The 27,159-nt window shown below is 42.9% G+C and overlaps 3 protein-coding genes across 3 annotated transcripts; 2 read left to right on the forward strand and 1 right to left on the reverse strand.

Moving 5' to 3' along the window:
- Positions 1-3,953: 3,953 nt before the first annotated feature.
- On the reverse strand, positions 3,954-13,411 carry LOC111949433 (guided entry of tail-anchored proteins factor 1-like). Its single transcript, XM_023966625.3, has 5 exons — positions 13,294-13,411; positions 11,482-11,647; positions 6,275-6,342; positions 5,995-6,109; positions 3,954-5,695 (listed from the first exon to the last, which is right to left on the reverse strand). The coding sequence occupies exons 1-5, from the start codon at positions 13,381-13,383 to the stop codon at positions 5,622-5,624; spliced, it is 513 nt and encodes a 170-aa protein (XP_023822393.1). The 5' UTR covers positions 13,384-13,411; the 3' UTR covers positions 3,954-5,621.
- Positions 13,412-13,872: 461 nt separating this feature from the next.
- Positions 13,873-17,076, forward strand: LOC111949435 (non-histone chromosomal protein HMG-14). Its single transcript, XM_023966627.3, has 7 exons — positions 13,873-13,934; positions 14,018-14,055; positions 15,392-15,415; positions 15,503-15,532; positions 15,651-15,689; positions 15,783-15,914; positions 16,120-17,076. The coding sequence occupies exons 2-7, from the start codon at positions 14,038-14,040 to the stop codon at positions 16,183-16,185; spliced, it is 309 nt and encodes a 102-aa protein (XP_023822395.1). The 5' UTR covers positions 13,873-13,934; positions 14,018-14,037; the 3' UTR covers positions 16,186-17,076.
- Positions 17,077-18,254: 1,178 nt separating this feature from the next.
- Positions 18,255-27,152, forward strand: LOC111949886 (bromodomain and WD repeat-containing protein 1). The gene is made up of 22 exons (XM_023967219.3): positions 18,255-18,643; positions 18,745-18,803; positions 18,912-18,941; positions 19,158-19,217; positions 20,119-20,266; positions 20,390-20,488; positions 20,661-20,821; positions 20,905-21,126; positions 21,531-21,631; positions 21,725-21,795; positions 22,044-22,144; positions 22,316-22,356; positions 22,657-22,758; positions 22,850-23,003; positions 24,695-24,829; positions 24,926-25,054; positions 25,160-25,385; positions 25,709-25,897; positions 26,101-26,290; positions 26,452-26,542; positions 26,808-26,951; positions 27,072-27,152. The coding sequence occupies exons 1-22, from the start codon at positions 18,607-18,609 to the stop codon at positions 27,150-27,152; spliced, it is 2,571 nt and encodes an 856-aa protein (XP_023822987.2). The 5' UTR covers positions 18,255-18,606.
- Positions 27,153-27,159: the final 7 nt, after the last annotated feature.

A 27,159-nucleotide genomic window follows, 5' to 3' on the forward strand; every position in this document is an offset into this window, starting at 1 on the left:
CCTGAGTAGGCCACCAAAACCGCTGGCGAATAGAAGCAAGCGTACCCCGAACGCCGGGGTGGCCAGCTAACTTGGCAGAGTAGCCCACTGAAGAACAGCCAGACGAGTAGAGACAGGAACGAACAGAAGGTTACTAGGACAAGCGCGCGGCGACGCAGTGTGAGTGAGTGCTTGCTTTACCTGTCTCTCAATTCCCCAGACAGTCAACCCGACAACACGCCCTTCAGGGAGAATCCCCTCGGGTCGTAGAAGCCACAGAAGAACTAAAGAGACGGGATAAGGCATCAGGCTTGGTGTTCTTATTTCCCGGACGATAGGAAATCACGAACTCGAAACGAGCGAAAAACAACGCCCAACGAGCTTGACGTGCATTAAGTCGTTTGGCAGAACGGATGTACTCAAGGTTCTTATGGTCAGTCCAAACGACAAAAGGGACGGTCGCCCCTCCAACCACTGTCGCCATTCGCCTATGGCTAAGCGGATGGCGAGCAGTTCGCGGTTACCCACATCATAGTTGCGTTCCGATGCGACGAGAAAAGTAAGCGCAAGGATGGACCTTATCGTCAGAATGGAAGCGCTGAGACAGAATGGCCCCCACGCCCACCTCTGAAGCGTCAACCTCGACAATGAATTGTTTAGTGACGTCAGGAGTAACAAGGATAGGGGCGGATGTAAAACGCTTCTTGAGGAGATCAAAAGCTCCCTGGGCGGAACCGGACCACTTAAAGCAAGTCTTGACAGAAGTCAGAGCTGTGAGAGGGGCAGCCACTTGACCGAAATTACGAATGAAACGCCGATAGAAATTAGCGAAACCGAGAAAGCGCTGCAACTCGACACGTGACTTAGGGACGGGCCAATCGCTGACAGCCTGGACCTTAGCGGATCCATCTGATGCCTTCAGCGGAAATAACAGAACCGAGAAATGTGACAGAGGAGACATGAAAGGCGCACTTCTCAGCCTTCACGTAGAGACAATTCTCTAAAAGGCGCTGGAGTACACGTCGAATGCTGAACATGAATCTCGAGTGACGGTGAAAAAATCAGGATATCGTCAAGGTAAACGAAAACAAAAATGTTCAGCATGTCTCTCAGTACATCATTAACTAATGCCTGAAAGACAGCTGGAGCATTAGCGAGACCGAACGGCAGAACCCGGTATTCAAAATGCCCTAACGGAGTGTTAAACGCCGTTTTCCACTCGTCCCCCTCTCTGATGCGTACGAGATGGTAAGCGTTACGAAGGTCCAACTTAGTAAAGCACCTGGCTCCCTGCAAAATCTCGAAGGCTGACGACATAAGGGGAAGCGGATAACGATTCTTAACCGTTATGTCATTCAGCCCTCGATAATCCACGCAGGGGCGCAGAGTACCGTCCTTCTTCTTAACAAAGAAAAATCCCGCTCCGGCGGGAGAGGAAGAAGGCACCACGGTACCGGCGTCGAGAGAAACAGACAGATAATTCCGAGAGCCTTACGTTCGGGAGCGACAGAGAGTATAGTCTACCCCGAGGGGGAGTGGTCCCCGGAAGGAGATCAATACAACAATCATACGACCGGTGAGGAGGAAGGGAGCTGGCTCTGGACCGACTGAAGACCGTGCGCAGATCATGATATTCCTCCGGCACTCCTGTCAAATCACCAGGTTCCCCTGAGTAGAGGGGACAGAAGACACAGGAGGGATAGCAAACATTAAACACTTCACATGACAAGAAACGTTCCAGGATAGGATAGAATTACTAGACCAATTAATAGAAGGATTATGACATACTAGCCAGGGATGACCCAAAACAACAGGTGAAAAGGTGAACGAAAAATCAAAAAGGAAATGGGCTCACTGTGGTTACCAGATACTGTGAGGGTAAAGGTAGTGTCTCACATCTGATACTGGGGAGAAGACTACCATCTAACGAACATGGGCGTGGGCTTCCCTAACTGTCTGAGAGGAATGTCATGTTTTCGAGCCCATGCTTCGTCCATAAACAACCCTCAGCCCCAGAGTCTATCAAGGCACTGCAGGAAGCAGCCGAACCGGTCCAGCGTAGATGGACCGACAAGGTAGTACAGGATCTTGATGGAGAGACCTGAGTAGTAGCGCTCACCAGTAGCCCTCCGCTTACTGATGAGCTCTGGCTTACTGGACATGACATGACAAAATGTCCAGCAGAACCGCAATAGAGGCAAAGGCGTTGGTGATTCTCCGTTCCCTCTCCTAGTCGAGATGCGAATACCTCCCAGCTGCATGGCTCAGTCTCTGAGCCGGTGGGAGGAGATGGTTGAGATGCGGAGAGGGGAAACACGTTAACGCGAGCTCTCTTCCACGAGCTCGGTGACGAAGATCTACCCGTCGTTCTATGCGGATGGCGAGTGCAATCAAAGAGTCCACGCTGGAAGGAACCTCCCGGGAGAGAATCTCATCCTTAACCTCAGCGTGGAGTCCCTCCAGAAAACGAGCGAGCAACGCCGGCTCGTTCCAGTCACTGGATGCAGCAAGAGTGCGAAACTCTATAGAGTAATCCGTTATGGATCGATCACCTTGACATAGGGAAGCCAGGGCCCTGGAAGCCTCCTTCCCAAAAACTGAACGATCAAAAACCCGTATCATCTCCTCTTTAAAGCTCTGATAAACGTTAGAACACTCAGCCCTTGCCTCCCAGATAGCTGTGCCCCACTCCCGAGCCCGACCAGTAAGGAGTGATATGACGTAAGCGATCCGAGCTCTCTCTCTTGAGTACGTGTTGGGCTGGAGAGAGAACACAATATCCCACTGGGTGAGAAAGGAGCGACACTCAGTGGGCTGCCCAGAGTAACATGGTGGGTTATTAACCCTAGGTTCCGGAGACTCGGAAGACCAGGAAGTAGCTGGTGGCACGAGACGAAGACTCAGAAACTGTCCAGAGAGATCGGAGACCTGAGCGGCCAGGGTCTCAACGGCATGACGAGCAGCAAACAAATCCTGCTCGTGTCTGCCGAGCATTGCTCCCTGGAACTCGACGGCAGTATTGAGAGAATCCATAGTCGCTGGGTCCATCTTGGTCGGATTCTTCTGTTATGCTGGTGAATGAGGACCCAAAAGCACGTAATAGAAACAGAGTCTTTATTCCAGTATCAAACAAAACAATGATTCTCATGGATATATCAAAGGTAAATCCAAAACAGGAAACTGAAATCCTCTCGTCAGTAGAGAGGAACGACTGGAGACGCGACCACAGACTGCAGGTCGCTTCAGGAAGGCACAGCCGTAGCTGACATAGACACCTGCTCACACGCAGCATCTGAAGAAGGCAAAAACACGACAGGGCGGAACAAGGACACAGGACAGCAAACATCAAACAAGAATCCGACAAGGACAGAAGCGGAAAACAGAGGAGAAATAGGGACTCTAATCAGAGGGCAAAATAGGGGACAGGTGTGAAAGAGTAAATGAGGTCGTTAGGAGAATGAGAAACAGCTGGGAGCAGGAACGGAACGATAGAGAGAGAGAGCTGGAGAGGGAGAGAGGGAGGAGGAGAGAGAGAGAGAGAAAGAGGGAAAGAACCTAATAAGACCAGCAGAGGGAAGCACAGGGACAAGACATGATGATCAAAGACAAAACATGACACAAATGGCCATGCTGACAGGCAGATCCAGTTCAAAGCACAGACCTGAACAGAATGTCCTCTTACCATACAGGAGACGCTAGCCCGGTCTCACCTGGGAGACCAAGATAATTTTTTATTGACCCAAGAAGTATACAAAATGATAATCTATTTTTATAATTTGATAATTTATTTTAATAAATATTTTATCTGCCATGGCAACTCAACACATTACTAAATTGAGTATTTGTATTGCTCATGACAAATTCCTTAACTCCCTTGAAATCAGATTGTAATGAAAGAAACATTCAATGAAGACCATCCCTATGCCACAATGGCAAAATACCCAAGATGTTAAGAACAACCAACACTTTAGGCCTTCAGTTTTCAAATTCTTTATTGTGTTGAAGTCTGCATAATTCTTATGCATACTTCAACACTTCCAAAATCCAAACAGTAAACTTTGTAACATTAGTTCAAGTTTCATTCAACAAATGAAAATGTGCTACAGACCATGCCTACAATTAACATGAATAACAACTAACAAAATTACATAACAATATGAAACAATTGTAACACTTGCTCAACTCATTTCAATCAGTTGAAATGAGATTTAAAATGGTCATTAAACATGCTCATACAATCATTATGCAGTGTAGCAATTTGTGAAATACACTAGATTGCCAAAAGTATGTGGACACCTGCTCGTAGAACATCCCATTCCAAATGCATGAGCATTAATATGGAGTTGGACCCCCATTTGCTGCTATAACAGCTTCCACTCTTCTGGGAAGGCTTTCCACTAGATGTTGGAACATTGCTGCAGGGACTTGCTTCCATTCAACCACAAGAGCATTAGTGAGGTTTTCCAATTCATCCCAAAGATGTTCGATGGGGTTGAGGTCAGGGCTCTGTGCAGGCCAGTCAAGTTCTTCCACACCGATCGACAAAACTTTTCTGTATGGACCTCGCTTTGTGCACAGGGGCATTGTCGTGCTGAAACAGGAAAGCGCCTTCCCCAAACTGTTGCCACAAAGTTGGAAGCACAGAATTGTCTAGAATGTCATTGTACGCTGTAAGCATTAAGATTTCCCTTTACTGGAACTAAGGTGCCTAGCCCAAACCATGGAAAACAGCCCCAGACCATTATTCTACCTCCGCCAAACTTTAAAGTTGGCACTATGCATTCGGGGAGGTAGCGTTTTCCTGGCATCCGTCAAACCCAGATTTGTCTGTCGGACTGCTAGATGGTGATTCATCACTCCAGTGAACACGTTTCCACTGTTCCAGAGTCCAATGGCGGAGAGCTTTACACCACTCCAGCCGACACTTGGCATTACGCATGGGGATCTTGTGTGCGGCTGCTCGGCCATGGAAACCCATTTCATGAAGCTCCCGACGAACAGTTCTTGTGCTGACGTTGCTTCCAGAGGCAGTTTGGAACTCGGTAGTGAGTGTTGCAAAGGAGGACAGACGATTTCTACGCACTATGCGCTTCAGCGGTCCCGTTCTGTGAGCTTGTGTGGCCTACCACTTCGCAGCTGAGCCATTGTTGCTCCTACACGTTTCCACTTCACAATAACAGCACTTACAGTTGATCGGGGCAGCTCTAGCAGGGCAGAAATTTGACGAACTGACTTGTTGGAAAGGTGGCATCCTATGACAGTGCCACATTGAAAGTCACTGAGTTCTTCAGTATGGGCCATTCTACTGCCAATGTTTGTCTATGGAGATTGCATGGCTGTGTGCTGTATTTTATACATCTGTCAGCAACGTGAGTGGCTGAAATAGACAAATCCACTCATTTGAAGGTGTGTCAACATACTTTTGGCCATGTAGTGTAACATCCGATTCCGAAGCCAACATAAGAGACACTAAAATATGTGCAATAACATTGGCAATGTAAGGCAATGTTTGAATATGGGGTGCTTTGTAAAAGTGCTTACCAACAGTACCGATTTACACATATCAAAGTGCTGAGTAACAATGCCTGACTTCATTCTCAGAGCATTTGGGGAATAAATAAGACATTAAAAGATCTCATTCCTTAGCTAATTGCATGTAGACCAATAGACGCCACTTTGTTGCACACCACCAGCCAGCATGTGATTCCAACACCACCTGAAAGGATACAAAGGCTGGGTTCAAATAGTAATCGTCAGAGTTGTCAGTTAGTAGTATTTGATGTAAGTAAAAACAAAAATGTGCATTCAACATGGCATTTTGAACCAGTTCAATGAGAATTCCATGTTAAGAGAGGAAACGAGTCATGTGATTCTATCTTCAGTATTTAAAGAGAACGAATAGAAGAGAAATTCAGTAGTCGTCTATGATTAGCCAAAACTAACTCTTATACATGTTTACAAATTAAACACTAAACTTGATTACAATGAATTAGGCGTTGTAATCACACAATTTACCTGCTACTCCAGATGGGAATGCCACCAGCTGCTCCAGGGGGGCAATCCACTTACTGGGTACAACAGTCACTGGGTCAGCATAATACTTCCAAATCAGGGAGATCATCAGAGCAGCCTAGAGAGACAACAGAAAACAACCTGATTCAGTGCATCAAAATGCAACACAATCACTTGTGCATGTCACCGGTGGTGAAAACTGACATTTTAAAAAAGTATGTATATTTTTGACCAATTAAAGAATATAGGATATATTTCTAATTTCAATATGTTTAATACTCACCTGGAGGATGTAAAAACCTATATTCACCATCCATTTCATTTTGGCTTGTTGAGCAGTTCTAGACTTGACTGTAAGAAGAAAAAAACAGATCTTATCTGCACAGGAACCATCTAAATTAATTATTGGTATCCATTCTCTAAATATAGGAATTTTGACAGATATAATAACAGTTGCCTTTTGTGTGTTCTTCTCAATTAATTTCAGTGTAAATACTACACAACATGCATTGGAATATAACCTGTTTTGTATGGTATGGCATAAGGGAGGGGTTGGCAGGGAAAATAAGCCTGATGTGTGACCAGTGCATATGACTGGAGAAATACGCATGTGGTGCATTTCAATGTGAAAACACTTTTCATTCCAAAGTAGTGAAATATTCCTGTTGTTGAACAACAGGATTTGAACTTGAAGGCATGTTGCTTGATAGGCAGTGGCCCTGAACTGACACAGCGTGGGAGAGAGTTAGAGACAGTTGTTTGGGTGTACAGTAGGGAGGATGTAGAGACAAAAAGTTGATTTTCTCAATGTACGAAACACCATATTTCAAAGTCACCTGCATTGTGACTCATCGAAACAATGTGGTAAAGAGTGAACTTGTAGACTTTTTTGTTGCCTTTTTGACAAATTCAAAACTAGATATTTTCTAACAAAAACATAAAAATTGCCTTGGGGTTTTTGTCACAACCTGTAAAAATATAATATTGTAACAGTACACCACTGAAGAGTGCTTTCTAAACAAACCATTGTCATTTCTGAGAATTTGTCAATKTTTCATAAACAAAAAAAACCCACATCTGATTATAGTATTTCCTTGTTTGCTCTGTCATAGCCCTTACGGTTGCAGGGAAGGCGCCATAGTGTAATAGAAAGGCTGTCATTCATATAACATTAACTCTTGGCAAATGGCTGTTGGAGAGATTTGGTTGTTGTCTGATAGCCAATGTAGTGTGTCTGTATAACACCAGCTATAGAGTTCAGAGCTGTGGCCTGGACATGAAGGACAGCAACAGGCAGCAGCTGCACCATCAGCTGATAATATACAGTTGGCTGGGTGTTCCATGCATCGGCAGGACAGAACAGCTACGTCTGGTAAGACGAGGGGTGGGGGTGTGCGTCTATTTGTCAATAGCAGCTGGTGTGCAATGTCTAATATTAAGGAAGTATCGAGGTATTGCTCGCCTGAGGTAGCGTACCTCATGATAAGCTGTAGACCACACTATCTACCTATATTTTTCGTAGCCGTCTATTTACCACCACAAACCGATGCTGGCACTAAGACCACAGTCAACAAGTTGTATAAGGCCATAAGCAAACAAGAAAATGCTCACCCAGAAGCGGTGCGCCTAGTGGCCAGGGACTTTAATGTAGGCAAACTTAAATCCGATTTATCAGCATGTCACATGTGCAACCAGAGGAAAAAAACTCTAGACCACCTTTACTCCACACACAGAGACGCGTTCAAAGCTCTCCCTCGCCCTCCATTTGGCAAATCTGACCATAATTATATCCTCATGATTCCTGCTTACAAGCAAAAACTAAAGCAGGAAGTACCAGTGACTCGCTCAATACGGAAGTGGTCAGATGACGCGAATGCTACGCTAAAGGCCTGTTTTTCTAGCACAGACTGGAATATGTTCCGGGATTCATCCAATGGCATTAAGGAGTTTACCACATCAGTCACTGGCTTCATCAATAAGTGCATCAACGATGTCGTCCCCACAGTGACCATACGTACATATCCCAACCAGAAGCCATGGATTACAGGCAACATCCGCACCGAGCTAAAGGCTAGAGCTGCCGTTTCAAGGAGCTGGAACCTAATCCGGACGCTTATAAGAAATCCCTCTATGCCCTCAGACAAACCATCAAACAGGCAAAGCGTCAATACAGGACTAATATTGAATCCTACTACACCGGATCTGACACTCGTCGGATGTGGCAGTGCTTGCAAACTATTACGAACTACTAAGGGAAACCCAGCCACGAGCTGCCCAGTGACGCAAGCCTACCAGATGAGCTAAATGCCTTTTATGCTCGCTTCGAGGCAAAGTAACACTGAAGTATGGATGAGAGCACCAGCTGTTCCGGACGACTGTGTGATCATGCTCTCCGTAGCCTATGTGAGCAAGACCTTTAAAGAGGTTAACATTCACAAGGTCGTGGGACCAGACGGATTACCAGGACGTGTACTCAGAGCATGTGTGGACCAACTGGCAAGTGTCTTCACTGACATGTTCAACCTCTCCCTGACCGAGTCTGTAATACCTACATGTTTCAAACAGACCACCATAGTCCCTGTGCCAAAGAAAGCAAAGGTAACCTGCCTAAATGACTACCGCCCAGTAGCACTCGGTAGCCATGAAGTGCTTTGAAAGGCTGGTCATGGTTCACATCAACATCATCATCCCGGAAGCCCTAGACCCACTCCAATTCCCATACCACCTCAACAGATGACGCAATCTCAAACGCACTACACACTGCCCTTTCCCACCTGGGCAAAGGGAACACCTACATCGCATTCGGAAAGTATTCAGACCCCTTGACTTTTTCCACAGCAATCTACACACAATAGCCCATAATGACAAAGCAGTTTAAAAAAACATTTGCAAATGTATTACAAATAATAAACAGAAACCTTTTTTACATAAGTATTCAGACCCTTTGCTATGAGACTCGAAATTGAGCTCAGGTGCATCCTGCTTCCATTGATCATCATTGAGGTCCCACAGTTGACAGTGCATATCAGAGCAAAAACCATGCCATGAGGTCAAAGGAATTGTCCTAGGAGCTCTGAGACAGGACTGTGTCGAGGCACAGATCTGGGGAAGGGTACCAAAATATTTCTGCAGCATTTAAGGACCCAAAGAACACAGTGGCCTCCATCATTCTTAAATGGAAGAAGTTTGGAACCACCAAGACTCTTCCTAGAGCTGGCCGCCTGGCCAAACTCAGGGGAGAAGGGCCGTGGTCAGGGAGGTGACCAAGACTCCGATGGTCAATTTGACAGAGCTCTAGAGTTTCTCTATGGAGATGGGAGAACCTTCCAGAAGGACAACCATCTCTGCAGCACTCCACCAATCAGGCCTTTATTGTAGAGTGGCCAGACGGAAGCTACTCCTCAGTAAAAGTCACATGACAACCCGCTTGGAGTTTGCCAAAAGATACCTGAAGACTCTCAGACCATAAGAAACAAGATTCTCTGGTCTGATGAAACCAAGATTGAACTCTTTGGCCTGAATGCAAAGTGTCACATCTGGAGGAAACCTGGCACCATCCCTACGGTGAAGCATGGTGGTGGCAGCATCATACTGTGGGGATGTTTTTCAGCGGCAGGGACTGGGAGAATTGTCAGGATCGAGGCAAAGATGAAATGAACAAGGTACAACGCAGGAATGGCTTCGGGACAAGTCTCTGAATGTCCTTGAGTGGCCCAGCCAGAGCCCGGACTTGAACCCAATCAAATATCTCTGGAGAGACCTGAAAATAGCTGTGCAGCAACGCTCCCCATCCAACCTGACAGAGCTTGAGAGGATCTGCAGAGAAGAATGGGAGAAACTCCCCAAATACAGGTGTGCCAAGCTTGTAGAGTCATACCCAAGAAGACTCGATGCTGTAATTGCTGCCAATGGTGCTTCAACAAAGTACTGAGTAAAGGGTCTGAATACATATGTAAATGTGATATTTCCATTTTTTTTACTTGTAATAAATGTGCAAATATGTGAGCAAGACAAAGGAGCTGATCGTGGACTACAGGAAAAGGAGAGCCGAACACGCCCCCATTCACATCAACGGGGCTGTAGTGGAGTGGGTCGAGAGTTTCAAGTTCCTTGATGTCCACATCACCAACAAACTATCATGGTCAAAACACACCAAGACAGTCTGGAAGAGGGCACGACAACACATTTTCCCCCTCAGGAGAATGAAAAGATTTGGCATGGGTCCCCAGATCCTCAAAATGTTATACACCTGCACCATCGAGAGCATCTTGACCAGTTGCATCACTGCCTGGTATGGCAACTGCTCGGCATCTGATCGTAAGGCGCTACAGATGGTAGTGTGTACGGCCCAGTACATCACTGGGGCCAAACTTCCAGCCATCCAGAACCTATATACTAGGCAGTGTCAGAGGAAGGCAAAAAAAAATCATAAGAGACTTTTCTCTCTGCTACCGCACGGCAAGCGGTATCGGATCGTCAAGTCTAGGTGCAAAAGCCTCCTTAACAGCTTCTACCCCCAAGCTATAAGCCTGCTGAACAATTAATCAAATGGCCACCCGGACTATTTACATTGCCCTCCCCCCTTTGTTTTTACACTTCTGCTATTCGCTGTTGATTATCTATGCATAGTCACTTCACTCCTACCTACATGTACAAATTACCTTGACTAACCTGTACCCCCGAACATTGACTAGGTCCGGGAACCCCCTGTATATAGCCTTGTTATTGTTATTTTATTGTGTTACTTTTTATTTTATTTAGTAAATATTTTCCTAACTCTATTTCTTGGAACTGTATTGTTGGTTAAGGGCTTGTAAGTAAGCATTTCACGGTAAGGTCTACACCTGTTGTATTCGCGCATGTGACAAATAAAATTGTATTTGATTTTATTTGATAATGGATCACTCTTATCTCTATATCAGGGATTTTTCTGTCATTGTAATCCTTGGGCAGGCGTTTTTTCGGGCCACCGAACAGTGTTAAATAAAATTTCCGGGATGGAAAAATGCTTTCAGTGTAAACTTAAATGACTAAAAACGGATATAAAGTATGTAGAAAAGACAATAGACATATATTTTTTAATTAAATCATCTTTAAGAACTAACAATAACCTAAATAAAAGCTAGACAGTCGGGGAGAATTGAAAATTCCAAAAGCAATGAATTCAGCAGTATTGATTTTGTAATTATGTTTGAGCATAAGAACATAGCATTAGCCATGGCAAAAAAACGCTTTAAAACTGCACAATTTTCCCTCAGCTTCATGGCAGAATGTGGAATCGCATGTTGTTAACTTTAATACTGCAAAAATGTATCTCAGCTCCATGGATTGTAGAACTGCAGGAAATTGGCTTAAAATGCAAACGTCAACTGACCCGACCACGCCCATTGGCACGCCCCCTACCACACCCACCACATAAGCCCCTTTTTGATCCAGAAAAAAACAAAAAATGTAGTGTAGACATCAATTTCAATTGTGTGTCTCTCTTACCATGTGTCTTCAGCTTGTCAGTCATCTTGTTGATTTTGCGCTCTAGTCTAGCGTATCTGGCAAACTCATCCATCATGCTAACGGAGTTGTGCTCCTTCTTCATCTCCTGGATCTCAGCCCTCATATCCCTCTCCTGCTCAGCATCTTTCTGAAGGACCTTCGATAGCTTCACATTCCAACAGACAAACATTTAATTGTATATTTCGCTATAACATAGCAAACACACACTACTAGGCCTGCTGCCACCAGATGGTGCTATTATTCCTTACGTCTTTAAATACATAAGGAATAACAGCACCATCTGGCTGCAGCAGGGCTATTACACTACAAATTTAGCCATGTTTCTGATATGAGATCACTTTAGGATGGTTACCAGTTAGCTCTTGATCATGACTCTAAGTTTCATTACATTACACATAAGAGTCATTGGACGAAGGCGTCTTCTATACGGTGGAGCTTTGTTAAGAGCCCTGACGCTTAATCTGAACATAAGGACCTTATCTTTCATATCAGCAAGAAATAAAGGTTAAATTGTTACACCCCTTGATAGGTTTAGGGTCAGTGTTCCCATGCGGCCATAACGCCATGTTACAGCACTTGTTTATGGAAGCCAAGAGGCTGCCACCAGTGCTAATTAGCTATCTAGCATGCTCTAAACACCTGTGTGTATGCGTAACTCGGGAAGTGTAGCAGAAGTGTAGTTTCGTTGGATGAAGGTACCCATAGCTGTATGAATCTGTGCAAAATTGCTACAGTAAGTGCATTTTTTTATTTGAAGCATTCTTTCTCGCTGTTTCTAAACGTTAAAACACAGCGTCAGGATTGTAGTCCACATGAGGTAGTCGTGGATGAAGCTAATGGCTGAAAACTGTAGGGAGAACGCAGAATGCTGCCTAGTTTGAGAACTAGTTACCAGTATGTTACTGCAACAAAAGTGCAAAGGTAGTGGAAAGTTGTATTATGTCCGATAAACACTGTACGTCAGTCATCCTGTTAAATGTGTTGTTCAGATACAATGATGATCATGAATTGCATTTAGATGCAAAAATGTTTACTCGTTTAAAAAGTACATTTTCTTTGTAATGAAATTGCCTCTGCAAGTGACAAGTATTTTTCTGCCTCCTTGGGTCATTTATAGTTTATTGCATGAGAACATGCAACACCTGGTTTAGTAGTGTATTGCTTAATAAAGTAATAAGGCACGGGGGGGTGTGGTATATGGCCAATATACCACATATAAGAGCTATTCTTATGCAATGTGGAGTGCCTGGATACAGCCCTTAGCCATGGTATATGGCCCATATACCACAACATCTCAGAGGTGTTTTATTGCTATTATAGACGTAGAAACGTAATTAGAACAGTAAAAATACATGTTGTCATACCCATGGTATACAGTCTCATATACCATGGCTTTCAGCCAGTTATCATTCAGGGCTCAAACCACCCAGTCTATGACAACCCATATTATATGCATTTAGACTAGAAATGTCATCAGACGACCTCAGATTTATTTACATGTTATGGTTGATATTTTAATCTGTGCCCAATAGATAACTACACGGTAATATCTACCTGGTTCTGTCTGGCAATGTTATCAGTCTAACACACCTTACATGATACAATGTAACAGTTTAACATTTGCCAACCGGATGGAATGGTTGGTTAGCTTCGCTGTTGTTTATGAGGGGCGCGAGAGGTGAAATAGCTAGCTAGCTAATATAACCTGGGCAAATCTGCCAAAACATGACATGATTTACAAGCCAACCCTGCATTTCTCACACGACCAATGCCTAAATAACCCCTACTTACGAAAGAGGAAATAGTCGGCAATAGTGTTTTGAAGAGATTGCACAAAAAGACAGATCCCAACACCAGGAACCAAGCGCACCCAGCAGCCATTTTTCTTATCAACCTTTGTTGCTGCTGCGCTCGTCATAAAGGGACGCCACATCCAGGCTGAACTATGGGCTGAGTTTATATTAGAAACGTATTAAAGTCAAATACAGCATATTTTATTAACTTCAATATATAAATTCAGTATCCAAATGTGCTAAATTTACTACATTACTTTATTCAATTTAAAAAATACTGACAATTCTATAAGGGTCATTTACAGTATGTGTACATTATTCTGATATAATATCAACGAAAATAACACATCATTTTGAATCTAGCTATTCCCACCCCTTTAGTCAAAATTTTACGTTGGAACGACTGATTGGCATACAGACCTACCCACACAGGTAACTTGCTTTGGTTTAAAAATCTGTTGCCTGGATGTTAAAGCCAATCAATGGCAACAAGGGGCGGAGAATAAATTGGCAGTCAGGTTGGTAGGATAAGGAATACAATATAAAGAGGGGGGATCCAATCCGGTTTCAGCTAGTTTCTATACGTAGGCCTACTGATGAAATATTTATCTTAGTTACAGTGTGTTCTGAAGGAATTGAGTGAGTTACATCGGACACATTCAGAAGCCTGCACTGAATTTTCAGTAACTGAGAAGGCTATAATTTGTGTTCTAATTCTATAGACAATACAAGCAAAGCAGCCATGCCGAAAAGAAACAAAGTAAGTTGGAATGTTTACCTTTTAATTTAAACCTTATTTTACAATGTATAATTTCTCACATGAAGTGTTTTTATAAATACCTGCAACAATTGCATGTACGCTAAAATGTGCTTGATACAATGTAACAAGTTTTCTCTAAAGTATGAATGTGTTTTAGTGTGTCTGTCTTGTCGAAATGGAAGTGGCGCCTTTTTACTTAGTGTGGTAACATTTTGCGTTCGATCTCACTTTCTCCTTTTAGTAACCTGTAACGTTACATGATAAACTATCGCAGCTTGTGCTTTTTATATAAGTTACTTAATCATAATTTAATTTGACGCATACCGGGTCTTTCATGAATGTAAAGTAGCTTAATAGCCTTCTCAGCAATGAGATCAGACAAAGGGGTGTAACCCACCAGCAATGTAACTAAGCTACATGTTGCCATTGCAGAAATGCGTGCATGAGCTAAAGGATATTTTGTGAATATTGGGATTGCTTTAATCGCCTATATATTTGGTTCACGTTTGTATTCAAATACTTTTAATATCCCATGCTTGTGGCATCCTATATTATCACTTTGTGTCCTGTGTGCAGTAAAGCGTATTGTAATGCGCGACACCCTATGGCACGGAAAGGTACGGTCTTTGAGGTGTCATGGCAGCCCTTGCAAATAGGAACGGCATCGACAACTCAGCGCCATGTATCACTTTAATGGGGTTTTCGAGAAAGTAATTCTAAATTGAACGACCACATAATTTATAGCTGGTCACGTGTTAAATTTTGGGGGATTTGCTATTTGTTTGTGTGCATTCCCTGCCTTTGCTTCCCTAACAAATGTTGCATTATGTAACAGCGAATTTCTGAAGACATGCTCCACAGCGCATATTGGGTGAACTGGTATCAGGGAATTATAGATATTCAACTAATGGCGGGAACATACAGTTGACTGGTTGACGTAACGTGTGGATGGATGCTTTCATATAACAATTCTCCGTCCGTTGATGGGGGAGGGGCTGTTATAGGCCTTTATTCGTATGGGCTACTAAAGCCTAATTATAACATACAGTTTTACTTGTCGCTCTCAAGGTAGTTGGTGCCACAAAGGCTCCATTTTGCACCATGACAATGGGAAAAGTCAAAAGGCATAGTAATGTTAAATGCTTACCCTCCCCTCCCCCACTCACTTTCAGATTACATAATTTTTCTCTAATTTGGGGATGGAGCGGTTGTGAGCCCATCCCCTTTAGCATTACACACCCACTTCTCCCTGCGGCTCCCGACCCATGATTGTGGGATTGTTGTTCTTGGTTTTTACTAAGAATTTTACTTCTTCTCTCCCACCACCCCCCCACAGGCAAATAATGACACCGAAGTTGAGGTTAGTATTTAATGCTCTTATACAATTTTAAATTATGAATAAATTATTTTTCTGCAATAGCTGATTTGACTGTCTTTTTCTCACCAGCCAAAGAGGAGATCCACGAGGTTGTCATCTGTAAGTTTACTATATATTATCATATTTATATGTTGTATATCCTATTTATGTTTTCTATGAATAGATGCTATTGTGTATTTGTAATTGGACTAATTATCTAATGTGCATTATTTTACAGAAACCCACTACTCCGGCTAAAGCAGAGCCTAAGGCAAAGGTAAAATAAATGTTGTAATTTCAAACCCCAAAACACTCAATTATTATGCATTTGTACATTGAAATGTATCTCATGTATTTCTGATTCTTGTAGACACCAGTCAAGGCAGCAGCCAAACCCAAAAAGGTAAAGGGGGTAGTAGAGAAGGCCAAGCCTGAGGAGAAGAAAGAAGATCCTGAGGAAGAAGCAGCACCGGCAGAAAACGGAGAGGCCAAAGCTGAGGAGGTAAGACTTGTTACCTTAGTTTCAATTATACCATATGCCATGCCAGTGATATACGCCATTCAGAATCAGGAGTATTGGGTATTACAAACAGACCAACTATAATTGGCATTGCAGCTGTTTGTACCCCACACACAAATATTGTGTAAACAACAAGACCTAAAAGAACTGTTCTATAATATGGGAATGTAACTTTTTCATCCACCAGGAGGCAGCAGAAGAGGAAGATGCTGATGCAGATGAGCCCGAGAAAGAGGAGGATGAGGCAGAATAACATCCTTACCCTTTTGCCAGTTCTCCCTGTACCTCCTTTCTTGTACAATTCAGAAGAATATTTTTATCAACTATTTTCTTAAGAAAAAGTAGGTTGTGTGATAGTAAGATTGTAGAAACATGTTTATTTTTTTTCACCTCTGGAAGAAAAGTTATGGTCATTGTGTGTTTCCCTTTTCTTTTGTGGTCTGGTTCAGTTGTCAGAGGGAGGTTTGTAGCAATGACATGCAATCATGCCAATATCAGGAACTTGTTATTCAACTGGGCGAGCTTGTCTGACACTAACATTCCATAGGCTTTATGAGGGACAGTTTATTTAACCTGTATTGTATGGGGAAGGGTTGGGGGTTTATACACAATAATACTTGTTTTATTGTTTATATTGGGTAGGAAGGTGGTAATTCTGTTTAAGCTGTGCTCTATGAATTTTAACTATCCGCACCGTATTATGAATCCACAGTTATGGTTCATCCTCCCTAGTACATGTACTGGATTTTTCATCAGACCTGTGCATTATGTGAAATGCTTTTTGTCTATGTTCGGTGATGGCATTGCAATAACATTTGATATAGCTGCTGTGAAACTAGGTTTTTTTTCATAATTTCTATGCAGTATGTAATGTAATGGTACGATTGAGGATGGTTCATGTGTTATTAGCCAAGCTAATAACATGACATACATTACAGTGTTAAACATACTGGTTGTAGCTTATCCTTTTGATGATGCTGATAAACATTGACTGTACTTTCACTTAATCCTTCAAGTGAACATAGCAGCCGTAGATTTCCATGTGGTTTTAGAATTTTATGTACAGTTTCTCTATTTTTGTGTGGCTGTATCTGTGTTATGATTGGTATAAACATGCCAATTGAATTAAAATGATTGTAATTTCTTTGTTTTCGCTGTTCTCTTATTGATCACAAGTGAAATGTAAACATGATATTATAATTCAGACACTCACTGTGCATTGATTAAATACTCTGTAATTTCTTTGATACCATATTGCTTGAAAATGTGTGATTGTTTTTTGGTGCTTGCCAAATATTGGGCATATGTCTGCAATTCTATTGAGTGCAGCCATACACCAACTCAGTAGGTTATTCGACCAGCAGCTGCATGACAATCGCACTATTTCAGGGGTCGTCAACTGGCGGACCAAATTCGCCCCGTTGAGTTTATTTAATACATTCGAATAGCCTACAGTGATCCATTAGGCTGCTTGCATCAATTCTATTTATAATTATGTTCTGGCTACGGTCCGCTCAAGAAAAGACACCTGCACTATTTTAAACCAATGTGTTATCTATTAATAACATAACTATCCCTTAAGATATTTTGTAAATAACTATTCTGTTATACATACTTATTAAACTTTATCTGTTGCATAGTGTTTTTTCAATTACTTTTTCTTATTGAATAAATGGCATTTGTTGTACCATAAATACATCGCCTGAAATGGGTAATGTCAGTGACATCAAAACTTGCATATTCGAATAGTATCGGGATCATTTTTTGGTTTTAACTAACCTTAACCTAATTATCCTAAACTGCTACGTTTGCAACATTAATTCTCCTGACCTGCTACGATGTCACTTCTGACAGCGGATTATCCCATCTAGTCAAGACCCCTCAAATGCGAGTGCAGGCTGGGATAGACAGACACCACATCCGAGACTAGAGAACAATATACTTTATTTACATGATGTAAGAAAAGCGGGTCTATCATGTCATATCTCCAGACAAATGTAAAAAAATATATAGTAATTGTCAGAACTACAGTATTTCGCCAATTTGTCAATGCAATTGAAGCCTGCACTGCACAGGCTAATAATGCATTGTTCTCGTCAGCATTGCATGGCCCATTTGTCTATACACCACACAGGGATGTTTTTCTTTATTCAGTTGAGTTATTGAAACAAAGCCTAAGTAGTGAAGCGAAGTGCACTAAAGACAAATCGCAGAGTAAAATAAAGGATAATAAAACGTGACAGATTTGTCTCGCTAACACATGTGACGTCATCAACAAGACACGACCTTGTCGAAGAAAAGACAACAATGCGGTCTTTAAACTATAATTCCGCATATAGAAATAGCTTTTTTATTTACATTGATCCAAAGCTTTCTTATGTATTTAAAGATAATATCAGTGCAATTAGCGGCCGCGCTTCGCTTTGTCTTTGTTGTAGTCGAACAAAAATGTAAGAGTTGTTCCCCACCCCCTATTTCCTCTGCTGTGGCGGAAGTAACTAGTATTGCTGAGGCCTCATCCTTCCAATGGCGACTGAAAACAGGCTGATTAGAAAGCGGGAGCAACCGTGGAGGGGGTCAGAGCAGTGTAACCGAAATTAAATAAATATATCATACTCTCACTAGTCATAAAGTTAGTTTACAATTGTACACCAACCAAATCACGGCTGATTCAATGGCCAACAGTCGGAATATTTCGCTCCTTGAATCGGGTAAGGCGCATATAGTTGCCTAATTAATTGCTTAAATTATAGATAAAGCTTGATTTAATTGATATCCAATTGTGGTACTATTGTCTGCTATTCACTTACAGAGCTATATTACCTAATTTCACGTTTTCTGACAACGGGTCCATGTCGGAGAGCGGCTGAGGTAAATTGGCGTGCCTTATTGACATAATTTCTTACTATTCAAAATTGTTGGCGAATAGTAAATGAAAGCAGCACATTCGAAACACCTATTTGTTTTAATCAATTGCAGGTTCTAGCGAGCGAACTAGAAGAATATCAGGTGTGTATTCCGGCAGCAGCGGCGTTCTGCAGTCGATGTATGTAGCTAGCGATCCCGATTGGACTGGAACGTAGAACTTGTCTCACTCACGACTTTTAATGCTTCTCTGACCGCCTCACTCGTTTGACATCACACGTTTTTACTAACTTAATTTCTGGCAGTGTTTCTAGCATCTTCAGTGTTGTGATTTACACTAATGCGCACCATTTTGGATAGCTTTTACCCTGCAGATTAGACTGGCAAGGACATGAACATCCAAGATCTTACGAAGATTTGGTAAGTCTATAATCAATAGATGTAAACTCATTGTCGAATATATGTTATTGTTGAATGACAACCACGTTGTGTATCCATGCTTGGGCCATTTACTCTTTGTTCAATCAGATTTAATCGTTGTTACATTGTTGTTGCATAATAACCAGATTTTAACTTTTACCGGTATGTAGGATTACGTATTTTCGTATGTGTCGAAAGCTTGACACTGTAGTATAGAAACAAAATTGATAGAGCATTTATAAATATATCTGTTGTACTGCAGATAGGGTGGGGACTCTTGTGGTTCTGGCTACGTCAGGACACCACTGTTGACCAATCCACGCCCTAGAAAGGCTGTCGTTGCGTTATTTTCCCTGTGACCTGTGTTGTGATTCGTCCGTTGATGAATGTGTTTTACATAAAACGTTCTGCCCACAAGGAATGTAGCACACTGGTGGAACGAGATCAGGTGTACATGAAGAACCCAAGTTATGTCAGTTATGTTTTTTTGCCCCTAGAAAAATTAAGAAATTATATTTTCTTACAGTGCCACTGGCTGACAGTGTACTGAAATATTAGACATAAAGACTTTGTCTATTTATTATTTAGATCAATGTGGTTGCAGTACTGTAGTTTTGTGATTCCTTGTGTTATCATTGTTTACATTTTTAAAATTTTAGTCATTTATCAGATGTGCCAGAGCGATTTACAAGAGCAATTAGGGTTAAGTGCCTTGCTCAAGGGCACAACAACAGATTTGTCACCTAGTCTGCTCTGGGATTCGAACCAGCAACCTTCGACTGCTACCCAACCTACAAATGTTGTGATGGCTTGAGGAACAAAGTATAGATAGTGGTTTAACTTGTAACAATGAAAGCTGGATGAGTCATTCTGCTCATCAACACTATTTTTGATCCCATAGGTTGCATCCAACAGACACATGGCACCTGACCATTTGCTGCAGATCTGTAAGCAGATTGGGCCGATTCTGGACAAAGAGGTGCCATGTGTTCCAGGCGTACATTCCCTACTGGGAACCGGGAGGCAGTCCTTACTCAGAACATCAAAAGGTGTTCAACTTTATATGTGTCTTGTTTGAGCGTGAATTCTAAATGTATACATCAGCAACTATTCTTTCTGGAATCGAATTGTAAAATTTAATTATTAAATTGCCTTCTTTCCACCTCTTCCAGATTACGGCAATGTTCGGAGGAAAGGCTCATCATTTGCTACCCTGCACAGAGGGAGACCACCAGAGATGCATTTGACCTGCAGGGATCCTCCAAATCTAGGTTAGTATTCTCTGACACAGGATTGACAGGTTCACACATTATTTTCTATTTATGCCGGTACTGTAAATTCAATGTGTGCTTATAACTCTACACATGTGTTTTTGTTTTCTGTTAACATGATTCTGTTATTATCATGTTTGGACTCTAAATCATAGTGTTTTGTCCTTCACAGTGGAGGTGTACAGAGGAAGGGAGCTAACCGGTACTCAACGGTTCAGCACTGTGAACCCTGTGAGCAACTATCAGCACATGCGGATGCACAGGAGGATTCTGGGTCATCTGTCTGCAGTCTACTGCATCGCTTTTGATCGAACCGGTCTCAGGATTTTCACTGTGAGTCATCATAAAGATCAAGTTCTTGGGGGAAATCATTTTAGGCTCATCACTTTATCTACCTTATCAAACCTACTTTCAAGGGCTCGGATGACTGCTTGGTGAAAATATGGTCTTCGTTTGACGGGAGGCTTCACTCCACCCTGAGAGGACATTCTGCTGAGATCTCAGACCTGGCTGTCAGCTTTGAGAATACCTTGATGGCAGCTGGCAGCTGTGACAAAACCATCCGAGTGTGGTGCCTTCGTACCTGTGCCCCTATGGCTGTCCTACAGGGGCACAGTGGATCCATTACCTCCCTACAGGTAGGAGCTTCTATCTTCCTCCAACACCCTTATTATGTTTTTATCTGACTAATGTTAGCCGGGGAAATAGTATGTCAGCTAATGCTGTCCACAGTTTTGCAAATGTAGAAAACATGCAACAGTATAATGTGATAACTGCACACATCTCTTTTTATCCCATTTTGTACATAATGTTGTGAAATCTGTTGTGAATGTAATGTTTAAAACATTTAAAACTGCCTTAATTTTGTTGGACCCCAGGAAGAGTAGCTGAACGGGGATCCATAATAAATACAAATACTAAACCTGGTTTGCTTCAGAAGCTCACATTGGACCACTAGTGTGTTGCTCTCAGTATAGATGTGGGTGCATAAGTCTGTCTATCTGGAACATCATTTAACTGGGTGAATTACATCTGTCCTCAGTTCTCACCATTTGCCAAGGGCTCAAAGAGATACCTGGTGTCCACTGGAACTGATGCAACAATCTGCTTTTGGCAGTGGGATGTCAATAACATCAATTTCAGGTGAATTTCAATTGCTGGTAATTTGATCAAGATAATAATTGCATCCTGAAAATTACATCATAAGTCTGAAACATTTACACTCTGGTTGTAAAGTGATCGCCCGCAGAAGTTTACAGAGCGACCCAGGCCGGGAGTTCAGATGGTGTGCTCATCATTCAGTCCAGGTAATGATGTCAAGATAGAAGTTTTGTGTAAAAGAATGCTTTGGATCTTTAAATACATTCCTACAAATTCATCATAGGGTACCTATTACACTCACCATAGCTGATACGATTTTCAACCGATGTATTGATCCAGCTTTTTACCTCGCCAACTGTTACAAGTATAAGCTACTCTAACATGGGTATAGAGAGGCTATGAACCAAATTGGGATACATTTATAGTAGTTTTTGTGTTTTATAAAACATTTTAGGTGGCATGTTCTTAGCGACGGGAAGTACTGATGATGTCATCAGAATATATTACCTGGGAGGTGGGAACCCTGAAAAAATATCAGAGCTTCATGAACACACGGTAAGATCCCTTGAAGATAAACCATCACATAGCAGCAAAAAGCTGAACACAAGAAAATAACGAGTTCCTAAAACAATCATTAAATCCATCCGAGCTTTAATTTACAATAAATACAAAAAACGTTGATGTAATATTCTAATCATTGTTGTCAATATATGTTCTCATTTTTAGGACAAGGTCGACAGCATCCAATTTTGCCACTCAGGAGAAAGGTATGATCAATGTGATTAGTTGAAGCACTCACCTTAGCCCAACGTTTTTTTACTTTATAACATAAGGAATCATGAGGATTGTCTAGAGCAGTGGTTCCCAACCGTTTTTGGTCACTGTATCACTAACTGAGTTTTGCTCTGCCTGGAGTACCCCTGAAGTACCCCCTCATTTGCATTTTACCAGTAAGCCTATGGTCTCATGAGTCTTATCAAGTACCTCTTGTGCATAAGCCAAGTACCCCCAGGGACCCTTGTACCACTGGTCTAGAGTTCATTGTCTTGATTTGCCTCGTCTCGTAGGTTTGTGAGTGGCAGTCGAGATGGCACAGCACGCATCTGGAGGCTGACTCAGCGTCAGCAGTGGAGGAGCCTTCTTCTCAATATGAACGCCACTCTACCAGGGTAAGGAATGAACAGCTTGTCGGCACCATTACATACACCTACACATGCTTGTATCTATGTTTTCCTCCTTTCATATCGATTTTCTCATCAGCTCGGAACACACGACCAATGAGGAAAGCTTTTTCAAGCCCAAGGTCACCATGGTAGCGTGGGATCGCCATGACAACTCAGTAATCACAGCCGTCAACAACCATATCCTAAAAGTGTGGAACTCCTACACGGGCCAGCTGCTACATATCCTTAAAGTAGGAGTAACCACATTGTCTTACATTCCATTTTCGTGAACATTCTGTTTCACAAAGATAACTGAGGACATTTTGTATCTGTAACTACTATTAGTGTAGATTTCCATCCTTCAACTGCAGTGCATTGGGAAAGTATTCAGGCCCCTTCACTTTTTCCACATTTTGTTACATTACGGTCTTATTGTAAAATGTATTAAGTCTTTTTTCCCTCAATCTACACACAATACCCCATAATGACAAGGAGAAAACAGGTTTTTAGATTTTTTTTGCAACTTTATTAAAAACAGATACCGTATGTACATAAGTATTCAGACCCTTTGCTATGAGACTCGAAATTGAGCTCAGGTACATCCTGTTTTCATTGATCATCCTTGAGATGTTTTGAAAACTTGATTGGAGACCACCTGTGGTAAATTCAATTGATTGGACATTATTTGGAAAGGCACACACCTGTCTATATAAAGGTCCCACAGTTGACAGTGCATGTCAGAGCAAAAACCAAGCCATGTGGTCGAAGGAATTGTCCGTAGAGCTCTGAGACAGGATTGTGTCGAGGCACAGATCTGGGGAAGGGTACCAAAACATTTCTGCAGCATTGAAGGTCCCCAAGAATAAATTGGCCTCCATCATTCTTAAATGGAAGAAGTTTGGAACCACCAAGAATCTTCCTAGAGCTGGCCGCTCGGCCAAACTGACCAATCGGGAGAGAAGGGCCTTGGTCAGGGAGGTGACCAAGAACCCAATGGTCACTTTGACAGAGCTACAGAGTTACTCTGTGGAGATGGACATTCCAGAAGGACAACAATCTCTGCAGTACTCCACCAATCAGGCCTTTATAGTAGAAGACCAGATGGAAGCCACTCCTCAGTAAAAGTCACATGACAGCCCKCTTTGAGTTTGCCAAAACATGATTCTCTGGTCTGTGGCAGGGACTGGGAGACTAGTCGGGATCGAAGGAAATATGAACGGAGCAAAGCACAGAGAGAATCTTGATGAAAACCCGCTCAGGACCTCAGACTGGGGCTAAGTTTCACCTTCCAACAGGACAATGTCCCTAAGCACACAGCCAAGACAATGCAGGAATGGCTTCAGGACAAGTCTTTGAGTGGCCCGGACTTGAACCCGATCGAACATCTCTGGAGAGACCTGAAAATAGCTGTGCAGCGACGCTCCCCATCCAACCTGATAGCGCTTGAGAGGATCTGCAGAGAAATGTGGCAGAAACTTCCCAAATACAGGTGTGCCAATTTTGTAGTGCGCTCAACAAAGTACTGAGTAAAGGGTTTGAATACTTATGTAAATGTGATATTTCAGTTTATTTTTAATACATTTGCAGATATTTCTAAAAACCTGTTTTAGCTTTGTCATTATGGGGTATTGTGTGTAGATTGAGGGGGGGGGGAATTATTCAGTCTATTTTAGAATAAGGCTGCATGTAACAAAATGTGGAAAAAGTGAAGAGGTCTGAATACTTCCGAATGCACTGTATTTGTATATGAAGAATAGTTGAAGTATAGTCCTAGATTCCTTGGTCAAGAAGACATAATAGTTCTACAGTTTTTTTTCCCTTGTTGCTGTAAGCATGCTTTTCAGGAACAGTTCCTCAAATATTTTTGGTCAATGACTTGGTAAAATAGCTAAATACCATCAGACAGTGAGTTGACCTGACAGCTGTGTGATGCTCTGTACAGGGCCATGAGGCTGAGGTGTTTGTCCTGGAGCCCCACCCCTCAGATCCCAGGATCATGCTGTCTGCTGGCCACGACGGAAACGTCTTCATCTGGGACATCGTCCGGGGCACAAAGACACAGCACTACTTCAACATGGTGAGGAGGAGCCACGCACCACAGAAGACTTAACAGTAACATCCATTCTCTCCAACTATGACTAACTCCATCTTGGTTGCTCTGTCTGCCCTACAGATTGAGGGCCAGGGTCATGGTGCTGTTTTTGACTGCAAGTTCACTCCCGACGGCCAGCGCTTTGCCTGCACAGACTCCCACGGCCATCTGGTCATATTCGGCTTTGGGAGCTCCAAGCCATATGAGAAGGTAAGGATGCAGCTCCTACTACATCTATGTATAAGAAAGAGTCCTCTATTCAATGGTTGGAGATGACATCCCAGTGAGATTGACTGCCTGTCTGTCTTTGTCCAGCTTCCAGATCAGGTGTTTTTCCACACCGACTATCGGCCTCTGATCCGTGACGCCAACGGCTTTGTGTTGGACGAGCAGACCCAGCAGGCACCCCACCTCATGCCCCCTCCCTTCCTGGTGGATGTGGATGGGAACCCCCACCCACCCAGATACCAGCGGCTGGTCCCCGGGAGGGAGAACATTGCAGACGAACACCTGGTGCCTCAGCTGGGATATGTCGCCACAAGTATGTTAACTACCTCATTACTTGACTATCTCAGTCTTCCTGCTTTGACCATATCTTTGAGTTAATTTGACTATTTATACAGCATTTGAGGCAGTTGTAAGGCAGTATGATCCTGGTGTTTATTGGACCAGTACAACAACATTGAAAGAGCAGTTGGGCATGTGTGTTTGTGTGGATGGGTGGGTTTTGTATGACCAGTGCAACTACCAGCTGTTTCCCCCGAGAGTTTGTGGATGGGTGGGTTAATCTGTTTGAGTGAGTAAATGGGTGTTACTTAATACCCTTGCCCCTCCATCACACTGTGTCCATGTTGTCCAACTCAGGTGATGGCGAGGTGATGGAGCAGGTGATCAGTCAGCTGACAACGGACCACGAGGAGGCCACGGCCAGACGCAGCGTTCTGGACGACGCCATCAGGCAGCTGCAGGAGCAGCAGGACAGGCAGAGCAGACCAGGGACACAGGCCCCAGAACAGGCCCCAGCATTCCCAGCCCCCAGCACCCCACGTAGAGGTACCAAGATAATGTTCCTAGCTCTCTTTTCCTTTCCATAAACTACCATTGCTCTTGGGCATGCTCAAATACTTCACATTCCTACATGTTGATGATTAAGGACTCCATTGGAAATGGAAAATACCCTCTCATCTGTTATGGTTAAATTAATGATTGGGTCCTAGACAAGTAGTCATGTTGTCTTCCCTCCTCTCTGTACCCAGCATCAGTGAATGAGCGAGGTGCAGCTGAGGTGCAGTCGTCCCCTAACGTGGGTCTGCGGCGCAGTGGGCAGGTGGAGGGGGTGAGACAGATGCACCAGAATGCCCCTCGTAGCCAGATGGCCACGGAGAGGGACCTGCAGGCCTGGAGACGCAGAGTGGTGGTACCCGAGCTTTCATCCAGCGGGTACAGGTGAGACAGACATTCCTCAAACAACGGGGGGAGATCATCTGTATAGTTTGTTATAAGACAAAAGGATGTCATTTATAAACAAGTCTACTCCTAAATGGTTAATCTCCGGAACATTATTCCTGAAATGCAAGTTGAAATTAAATGTGTAAATGATCTTGTAGTTGCCAGGATGACTTCCGAATTACAAAAGGAGAGGAGGAGATTGCCATATACAATGCAAAGAAACGACGTGTGACATACGGCAGTTGTAGAGTAAGTAGACATATTTATTAATTTAAAGATCATCTACATTTTACATTTTAAGTCATTTAGCAGACGCTCTTATCCAGAGCGACTTACAAATTGGAAAGTTCATACATATTCATCCTGGTCCCCCCGTGGGGAATGAACCCACAACCCTGGCGTTGCAAGCGCCATGCTCTACCAACTGAGCCACACGGGATCATGACTGACCACAGGGATTTTAAAATGATACTGACGTCATACTGACATAATTTCTGCTTTGCTTCTGCCTCAGGATGATTCTGAAGATGAGGTGCCTTGCATCAAACGTGCACAGTCCCGCAAAAAGCAAAAAGTCTTCCAGCAGAGCAAAGATGGGATTGTGGAAGAATTCATTGAGTTCTCCTGTGAGGAGGGAGAGGAAACTGCAACATCTGAGGTATATTCTACAAACCTGTGTGATAAGAAATATGCTTTTGACATGTCCATTAAAGAATAACAAGCTATTTGGAATATTGGTGAAAGAGGTCAATCTTGCAATCTCCTTCCCCACCTCTAGGACCATGAGATGGAGGGCAGTGAACTGGATTCATCCAATGAGGAAGAGGAATGGAAAAGTGACAGTTCAAGGTACAGATAAGCTCTTT

The sequence above is a fragment of the Salvelinus sp. IW2-2015 genome, linkage group LG22 (genome assembly GCF_002910315.2).
Source record: "Salvelinus sp. IW2-2015 linkage group LG22, ASM291031v2, whole genome shotgun sequence".
Lineage (NCBI taxonomy): Eukaryota > Metazoa > Chordata > Actinopteri > Salmoniformes > Salmonidae > Salvelinus > Salvelinus sp. IW2-2015.

What these genes read in the sequence shown, in the direction of transcription:
- LOC111949435 (XM_023966627.3), top strand. An exon ending in GATCCACGAGGTTGTCATCT is followed by an intron (nt 15,533 to 15,650) that starts GTAAGTTTACTA and finishes ATTATTTTACAG; the next exon opens with AAACCCACTACTCCGGCTAA. An exon ending in GAGAGGCCAAAGCTGAGGAG is followed by an intron (nt 15,915 to 16,119) that starts GTAAGACTTGTT and finishes TTCATCCACCAG; the next exon opens with GAGGCAGCAGAAGAGGAAGA.
- LOC111949886 (XM_023967219.3), top strand. Translation starts at nt 18,607, where the DNA reads ATGGCCAACAGTCGGAATATTTCGCTCCTTGAATCGG. An exon ending in CAGAGCTTCATGAACACACG is followed by an intron (nt 22,145 to 22,315) that starts GTAAGATCCCTT and finishes TCTCATTTTTAG; the next exon opens with GACAAGGTCGACAGCATCCA. An exon ending in CACAGCACTACTTCAACATG is followed by an intron (nt 24,830 to 24,925) that starts GTGAGGAGGAGC and finishes TCTGCCCTACAG; the next exon opens with ATTGAGGGCCAGGGTCATGG.
- LOC111949433 (XM_023966625.3), bottom strand. Translation starts at nt 13,383, where the DNA reads ATGGCTGCTGGGTGCGCTTGGTTCCTGGTGTTGGGATCTGTCTTTTTG. An exon ending in TAGGTTTTTACATCCTCCAG is followed by an intron (nt 6,110 to 6,274) that starts GTGAGTATTAAA and finishes TTGTCTCTCTAG; the next exon opens with GCTGCTCTGATGATCTCCCT. An exon ending in ATTCCCATCTGGAGTAGCAG is followed by an intron (nt 5,696 to 5,994) that starts GTAAATTGTGTG and finishes GTATCCTTTCAG; the next exon opens with GTGGTGTTGGAATCACATGC.